Here is a 9,302-nt window from a genome sequence, read left to right as displayed (position 1 = left end):
TCAAGTTATTATTAGTTGTTCCTAAAACTTGGATAGACAAGACTTTTGTCAGGTAGTGTACACTTGTTTTGAGAGGTCTGTTTTTTTTTTTTTTTTTTTTTCTAGGTTGAATAAATTACCTCTTTTGAAAGTCTCTGTTATGACGTTCACATGTGCACAACTTCTGCTTGTTTACATTTCAGTTTATTTCGTGCTTCATCCAGAAAGACACCAGACTGTAGACAAGACTTTAGCATCTGTACTGCTGCTAACCACAAGGGTGAGCTACTGAGACGAGAATGCAAGACTAAGTTGGTCTTGGCCAGTGAGTCTCTCTTTATGTTTTTAATTGTCAGATTGTGTTGCACAACTTTAGCGATATTTCATAGTCATTAGGGATTTTTTTTCATGAACAAAAATACCAGAAAGAGAAAAACTGCTGCCGTGAAATTGCACATTCCTTCTCGTTTTTTGATTGTGCAATTCCTTTAACAATTGTCATTATGTACCTAACAATGGTCATTTACCATTTAAACTGCCCCACCAAGAAAAACATTTTTGGATTGCATTTCTTAACTTTTAATGTCGCTAGTAACACACTCCATGCATTTTTTTTTTCAAAACATCCCATAATTTCTAAAATACCAGCCTCTACCAAATGGCTGATAAGTTGGTTTATGGTAAAAGTACTGGAATTAATAGATATAATATGAATAATCTGAAAATATGAAGTGTAAGAGCAATTCATTTAAAAACAATCCAAATAAAACATTTCTGAACACCAAATCATCTTTATTTTTTGAAGTATGCCCTGTTTTCTGGTTTTTGTTTTAACAAGAAAACCAAAAGTGTAGTAGTGCAACAGGATTTGTTTGTTTGGTTTTGTGTAAACTAACAATGCTGTGTGTGTAAACCATTATTTAAAACAGTCACACTTTAAATTACTTTAACTACCTGCTCTACTAAATGGTTGACCATATTTTCACTGTTTTAAATGAGTGTTAGTTAAAAAACAGAACAAGTCAGGAAATGTTTAATAATTTATTTGACTTATGTAATGAAGCTCCAAAAAGTATGATTTTTACATTAAAAAAAAAAATCTACATTTCATAAATCTCTGTCTCTCGATATAAAACTATTTATACAAACACAAAAGCCGCATCCATCTATATATTTCCACAGAATGTAATAAATAAGTCTGTTTATTAAATACGCTGTTCTGTTCACTCATAAAAAAATAATAATAAAGTATAGGCCGATATGTATAACATATCATGTAGTGTTAGTGTTTCACAGAAACCAGGTCAGCTGCAGTACAGCACTGGATTAGGTCTCGTTCACAGTCCAGCTGTGCGTCCCGTTCTCCACTCCACCAGCAGGCATTCCTCCATCTCTGAGCTCAGACTATGGTTTCCTTGGCTGTGGGTGTTTGTCTTTGTGCTCGTTTACAGCACACCACAATCAGAACGATTACAGCAATCACAAAAACCAGGGTGGCGAGCGCTGCTCCTCCAATCACAGCCAGTCCGTACTCTAAAGAAAAGATCAAAACAGGGATTTTATTCAACAGAGTCCAGCGTTCATTTTTAGTTGAATGAACGCCTTTGTTGGTGTAGGATTACAGTGTGGATTACGAAACCGGGTTGGAAAAAGAACTGGAAGGACAGATGTACCAGGTTGAATATCCTGGAAAAATATTTGAGTTGCTCAAATCCTCCTCAAGTTAAAGTTCTGTTTTATTTGTATAAAAGGTGAATGATAAAGAAGAGCGTCTACATTAAGAAAAAATGTAGAGAATTTGTATTTATTTTGATTAATAGATTTGGGAAAGAATTCATAAAAACATTCAAATGTAATGACGAATAATCAACTAATTTTAATAATAACAAAAATTTATTAAAATAAATAAATTACTAATATATCAATACAAGAATTAAAATAAAGTTTACAAAATGTTGCAATGAAAAATTAAGAAATATACTAATTATTATTAAATAAATAAACAAAAAAACAAACAACAGAAACAATTACCCTTAAATTTTATTTTTAAATTATAGGTAGGTAGGCAGACAGATTGATAGACAGAAAAGTAGGTAGGTAGGTAAATAGATAGACAGACAGACAGGTAGAGAGAGAGAGAGAGATAGCACTTTTGCTATTTTAAGGAAAGAAAAATACGGTTTGCGCCCCGGCACATGGTCTAACAGGGTTGTGCTTATTCTCTTAATGAGTTATATAGGTGTGTTTTGAGCATAACATTTATTAAACCAATCAGAGTCTCAACTCCCTTTCCCTTTAAGAGTCAGTTGCGTCTTGCCATGTCGCATTTCCTATTTACATAGCAGACTTTTGTAAGTGGAAAAACTGAACGCTTCACTAGCGAGAAAACAGTTGAACAGAGTATCTGCAGCACGAGAATAAGGAGCGAGCCTCCTCCATTCGGCCTCTTTACTTTCTCTTTTTCATGGATAAGGAAACAGTGTTGTAGGCACTCCACTGAAGACATCCATTAGCCTACATATTTAATTTTGTTTATTAAGCACAACGATTGGTTTCAAAACTATTTCTAAATTCAGTTTTCATTTCCACCAAATGAATAAATGAACAATAATAACGAAGTGTGGTTTAGAAGTGCGAGTTATATCCAAACACATGTCCTATGCCCCATATGGTCCAAAACCTGACAGGTGGACAAATCTAAACTTGTTTTAATGAAACAAATATAAATATGCTTATAATAATAACAACAACAACAACAACAACAACATTATACAAAAGCAAGTTGTCGTGAATAAACTGAAAAAGCCCCCTGAAATGAAGGCATGAAGGCATTGGTTTTTATAATTATGCAGAAAGTAATTTTAGTAATAGTTTAATCCTTTAATTCTTTTTTATTTGTAAATATATTTGCGTATTGCTGTACATCCTGTGTGTATCAAGCAATGTGTAAGCGAGGCGCACAACTAACACGCTCTTCACTGAACTATAGACCTGCATTCAACCTCAAAATAGCAACGCTCCAACAATGCACCTTAACACACCTCCTGTTATTGATCTGCACACCCATGAGTCCACAAAGTGCCGCAAATGGATTTGCTATTAAAACAACGTGGTGGAAAACGGGAAAATTAGGGTTGCGCTGGTCTGAAAATAGCAACATGTCGGGTCAAACACATCTTGCGCTTTATTGCACCACGTGTATGATGGTGAATATGCACAAAAAAATGTTTTAATATATTTAGTAAATTTAAAAATACTTTATTATTACTTCATAAATAAACAAACAAACAAACAGTAAAAGTGTTTTATTTAATAAGACTAAATTAATAAGTAAATAGACAGATACATAAACATCTACGAAGCGAGAGCGCTTCTCATCTGTTAAACTGAACAGTCACATAATCAATGATGTAAGTGTGCCCAGGTCTGGTAGGTAAAAAAATGCAATGTGAGTGCAGGCCGAGGGGAGAGGGGCATGGTTCAAGGCAACTGTACCTAGTGTGAGCACGCCCTTAAAAAAAATGTATGAACTTTAAAAATGTTTACAAAAGTTTTTATAATTTAATAACTTAAAATGTTTAATAACTTAAAATGTAATTCATAATGTATATTTTCTGTTAAATAAACAACCCCATTTCATTGACCCTGAAATACTGCAAAACTGAAAACTTAAGGTGCAGAAACATTTTCCCACACAACTGAATGGAGCCAGTCATGCACAGCTGTCAGTGTCTGAGTAATGTATCTATGTGTGTGTGTGTGTGTGTGTGTGTGTGTGATAGTGTCATCCTCCCTCCTCTGCTCTGCTCTGTTAGCTGACCCTCTTCTGGCCTCTTCATGCTAACAACCTTCCTGTTTTCCATAATACTGGCAATTCTAGACAGCTCCATCTTTGAGCAAAACTTGAATCATTTGGAGACTCTGATACTGCTTTGTAATGGATGCAACACCCTATTAAAATGGCAGAACTAGGGGTTCAGCTTACCCTCAAACAGGCTTTTGCTTTCCTGTGGTGAACATTTGGGAAGGCTCCACTCTCCGAGCCTGTTGTCTCCTTTCCGGTTGGGAACGTAAGCCGCCACACTGAAGCAGTAACTCTGATCCTCATCCAGCCTGTTAAACTCTGCTCGGCTCTCCTCAACCACTTTGATTTTCTGTAAACCAACCAATCAACATGTTAGGACTGCAATTTGGAGGGTCTTCAACAAATAAAAATTCACTGCAGGGATGTAAAATACTATTATTTTGGGGAATTTACACTTTAATCAGTTATTATATAGTTGAAGCCAGAATTATTAGCCCCCTCTGTTAATTTTTTTCACCTATTTCTGTTTAGCGGAGAGCAGATTTTTTCAGCACATTTCTAAACATAACAGTTTTAATAACTCCTTTCTAATAACTGATTTATTTTAAGTAATAAATATAGTAAATAATATTTTACTAGATATTTTTCAAGATACTAGTATTCAGCTTAGTGACATTTAAAGACTTAACTAGGTTATTTAGGCAGGTTAGGGTAATTAGGCTATAAGTTATTGTGTAACGATGGTTTGTTCTCTAGACTAATAGGCTAATAATATTGACCTTAAAATGGCTTTTAAAATGTAAAAAAAAAGTTGCTTTTATTCTAGCTGAAATAACAAATAAGACTTTCTCCAGAAGACAAAAATATAATCAGACATACTGTGAAAAATTCCTTGCCCTGATAAACATAATTTGAGAAATATTTTAAAAATAAATAAATAAAAAAAGCGCAAATAATTTGACTTCAACTGTACACTGACAAATTTTCTTAAGAAGAAACTATTTTTACTCTGTACAATTTCATTTAAAATAAAATTAGCAAGTAACATTTCTACATTTTATTTTCTTCCACCTTATGCATACAAAATATAGTAAAGTGACAATCAAATACGTGTGCTTAACACGTACCAACCAAATGCCTCTTACATGCCATCGTTTCAGCTTGCTAAATATGGGATTAGATTTGTGCCAGAATGGTAACCATACATTTTTAAAAGCGCAAACAAAATCTTTCAAAACAAAAACACAGTAGTAGTACATTCAGTTGTTTTTGCAAAAGTTACATCAACAAACAATGCAGTTTGTTTGATAATTATGTACTTTTTGGTTTTTTCTCATTTATCAATGCATATTTTGGTTTGTTATCAAAAAAAAGTTTCATAAAATTTTTTTGGCACAAATCTAATCCCATATCCACGGGGTCTTAAAAGTCTTAAATTTCAAAAACATCTTAAATTCACAGAAACGTTGACTTGTATGTCTTAAATCATTTTAAACGGGTCTTAAATTTCAAATGTCCATGTAAAGCTACCCAATCAGTTCAACACCCATTCAGTCACCAACTGTCCATCTAAAAAATACTCTATTTATAACTCTATTTAGCAGTATGGTTTAATTATCTTCATCAAAATAACATTTGTGAGTTCTTCATGTATTTATAAAGTTTTTAGATGGTTTGCTTGTTTTGACACACTATTTAAGTATTATTCAAGTAATTTGTTTTGTTTTTTAATGGGGGAAAGTAAACATCTTCAGGGTTTAGTTTAAGTCTATAAAGCTGAAATTTTATTCATAATGGTCTTAAAAAGTCTTAAATTTGACTTGAAACTTTTAAAAGATATATATCTGGCAAAAAAGTGGTATCTTTTTGTTTGTTTTATTTTTTGAAAAAAGCTCTAAAATGACAACATAAGGAAATGAGGATGATGCATCACCAGTAGTTTACACAATGAAACATAAATATAATTTTTCAAAGACAGTACTATAAATTGTTATTCTCAGAGAAACAGAATTTCAAGCGTTTTATTTACCATAGCTGTATTATTATGAAAAAAACTGAATAAAACTGAATGAATGTTTACGCTTTTAAAAATGTATGTTTGCCATTCTGGCACAAATCTAATCCCATAGTTTCAAGTCAAATTTAAGACCATTATGAGTGAAATTTCAGCTTTATATAGACTTAAACTAAACCCTGAGGATTTTTACCTTTCCTTTACCTTTATTAAAAAAAAATAATTGAATTACTTTAATAATACTTAAACAATGTGTCAAGCAAACCATACAAATGCTTTGTAAATACATGAAGAACTCGCAAATGTTATTTTGAAGATGATAATTGAACCATACTGGTAAATAATTAAAAAAGTTTATTTTTTTTCCATGGATAGTTGGTGAATGTATGGGTGTTAGAACAAAACAAATATCAATATGTTACTCAAACTCTGTCTAACACATTGGCCAAATGAAAAAGGTTGACTGAAAAAAAAATGCAGAGATAAGAATTTAATTTACAGTTAATATTTTAGTGCCAATAATACAATCGATATTTGATTGCCGTTTTTGTTTTACATTCATGTACTCATGAAATGTTACAAATGTCCAAAAAGTATTTAAATGAAACTGTTAAATTAGCTGCAAATCAGGTTTAGTAGGAAGATCTAAAAATTAGGGATAAAAATTTTTGCAGCCGATACAGAGTACTGATTCCTTGTCATGGTGATCAGCCGATACCAAGTACTCATTCTGATGCTTCAAGCTTTATAGTGCATAAAGCACATTTTCAGTCCAAGTATGATACTTAAGCTTAAGATACCATTTAGTGTCATGTCATGGTCAGAAGCAACTTTGCAGAACAAAATAGATAAAACTGATTTTTTTTAAACTGCAAAAGAAAATCACTAATAAAGCAATTTAGAAGCATTGCAAATCATGGAAGAAGATTTCAACATGTCCCAATGAAGTTTGGAGCACATATTTCATGCATAAGGAGTTAAAATGCACACCTATAAATCTATCACTTCATTAAGAGGAAATAGGTCCATAAACTACTGCTTATTACAATAAGTTACATTATTAAAGTAAAAAAATGAAAAAAACATTTTAGCTTTTTTTCCCCCAAATATTTCCAGCCAGGATTTAATGAACTTGCAATATTGTTGAAGACACATAACTTTCAGTTCTGATTTGTAAAAAGATTTAAGTTCTTGTGTGTCCTCGTAAAGGACTCGTACACAAACAATTGTGATTGGTTCATGTGATCGGCCAGATTAGTGAGTACCAATCGAGTCATGAAATGTGATTATCAGCCGATACCAATCTCTGGCTGATCGATTGGAGAATCCATACTAAAAACAAAATCATTTTATAAAAACAACAGTTTTACTGATGCTTCATTAAAAAAAGGATATCTCTTTAAGAAGAATCCTACATCTGATTGTTGTTTGCACTTGATTTTTTGCTTTTGACCTTTGCCAATGTGTTTATTGTCCTTAATATGCGTATCTGCCAAATAACTCGTTTCTTTTTTTTTTTTTTTTTTACACCTTGTGTCTAGTAAGAAAGTGTGCCGTTACTTACTTTCCTGTGCTTCCAGCTTTGCTGTAGGCAATCTTGTACTTAAGATTTTTCTTAAAAACGTCACGAATGTTCAGAGATCTGCCGTCTTTGTGCAGAGCAGTGATGGGGTCTTGGATGGTCAGCACAAGCTTCTTGTCCACGCTCACCGTCAACTTGAACTGAGGTCTTCCTATTAAAGCTACAAGAAAGGAACAAAATTAGTGGACTTAATATATGACTTGAGGTACTACTCTAGCATGCGAGCTGAAAAGATGTGGTCAGACACTCACTGTCATCATAAGGACGGAAGGTCTTTGATCTGCTGTATGGAGGCTCCATGTGGTCAATATTCATCCCGCGCAAGGGCTCTGAGAGCACCTCGGCCGAATAAACCTCATTTACATCCAAATCATTGGTCAGGTCGCACTCGGTCTCTGTGCTTCTAATGCAGTGAGGGTTTCTCTGTTTGTCACGATTAGTTCTGGAGAGAGAATAATAAAAAGCCATTATTTTGTGACTAAAAATCCTACTTTGATGTCCACATCAAATTACACACCTAATGTTGACTACTTTTAATATTTCAAATAACTTTAGTGAAACATATTGGTGAAAATGTTCCATCATCATTCAGAGTAACACAGACCTGTACTTATTAAAATATATATAAGAATACATGATCATACTAAATACTTTTGCATTTTAAATAATCAAGAAAATGAAAAAGTATATAGATTTAAATGACAATTTATTAGTACTTTAGATTGTCCTTTTATCTTGAAAAGATGGTCATTAATTCTTGTTCTAAATATGCCTGACAAGATTTTTTTGTACATAAACTGTTTTTATACTGATTGACATTTTAGTGGAAGTATAAATCATTGTATAGATAGATAGATAGATAAAGTATTTTGTTTAGAAAATAAATCATATTTCAGATGTACTGTACACATTTGTTTCATCCTAAATGTTGCTCACTTTTTAATTTTATTTATTAAAACTCAGCATATTAAAGCAGTTTGAATGAGATATCCGTGTACTTGCCTTGAGAATTCAACTGTATATGTGTGGTTGACAGGTTTGGGTCCCCAAGACAGGATTGTTTTGAAATTGTAAGATGTCCATGAAACATTTGTTGCTTTGGTAAGTCTGACCACATCCATTGATGCTAAAAACCACACACACAAAACTTCAAATCAGTACAATATAAAATCATCATGTTCTTGGGTTTCCATTACTACTACTAAGATGCAGCATACGTATCTGAAGTTTACAGCTCTATATAATGCTGTACTGTACTGTTTTAAACAGTTCGTATTTGATAAGTGTACTTCACAGCATTTTAGAAACCAACCCTAAAACAGTTATTTCTTACCTGGAGATCCGTTTGCGAGAGCAAGCCAAGCAAGGAAAAGTGCCGAAAACATTACAGTCTGAATTCCCATCGTTTGTGACAGCAAACAGTGCAATTTACGCGTAATATTTTTAATCCAGTTTATTCCTCAGATGAACGTTTGTCAATAAGCCCGTCCTGCAGTCGCCAGCCTTTATAATGTGCGAGAACTGAGACTCGCTCGTCATGAGTCATGGAAAACGCCCCGCCCCTTTCTTCACTTTGGGATTTTGTCACTGGCTGGGCATCTCGCGTATTACGCGCCGTATGGCCATATATGGTTATCCGACTACCGGTTTAATGCAGATATTCCAAAAGTCCCAAGCATGTAGTGTATAACCTGTGACAAACGTCTAAAGAAAGTTCTGCTTTAGTTTTCTGACATTTCATCAGGTTGTTTAGTCATATACATTTATGTTTTGACTGCTTTTACTGTGCCGTGCAGGTATAGGTAAATGTACAGGTTTCATTCCTTTAAAACCTGTTTTAACACATTTTTAACAGTTTTGTATTAATTTTATTCTTTGTTGCTTTTATTTTCTTATACTTGTTTCTTTTATTCCTCTTTATG

At 33.2% G+C, this 9,302-nt stretch overlaps 1 protein-coding gene across 1 annotated transcript; it reads right to left on the bottom strand.

The window, feature by feature from the left end:
• Positions 1–1,039: 1,039 nt before the first annotated feature.
• On the bottom strand, positions 1,040–8,874 carry f3b (coagulation factor IIIb). The gene is given in 6 exon segments (XM_056466197.1): positions 1,040–1,512; positions 3,965–4,133; positions 7,359–7,540; positions 7,632–7,822; positions 8,383–8,506; positions 8,714–8,874. Coding segments are annotated over 6 exon segments (870 nt in total). The 5' UTR covers positions 8,784–8,874; the 3' UTR covers positions 1,040–1,378.
• Positions 8,875–9,302: the final 428 nt, after the last annotated feature.

Source organism: Danio aesculapii, chromosome 2 (assembly GCF_903798145.1).
Source record: "Danio aesculapii chromosome 2, fDanAes4.1, whole genome shotgun sequence".
In the NCBI taxonomy this organism is placed as follows: domain Eukaryota; kingdom Metazoa; phylum Chordata; class Actinopteri; order Cypriniformes; family Danionidae; genus Danio; species Danio aesculapii.
This window is presented reverse-complemented; position numbering and strand designations above follow the sequence as displayed.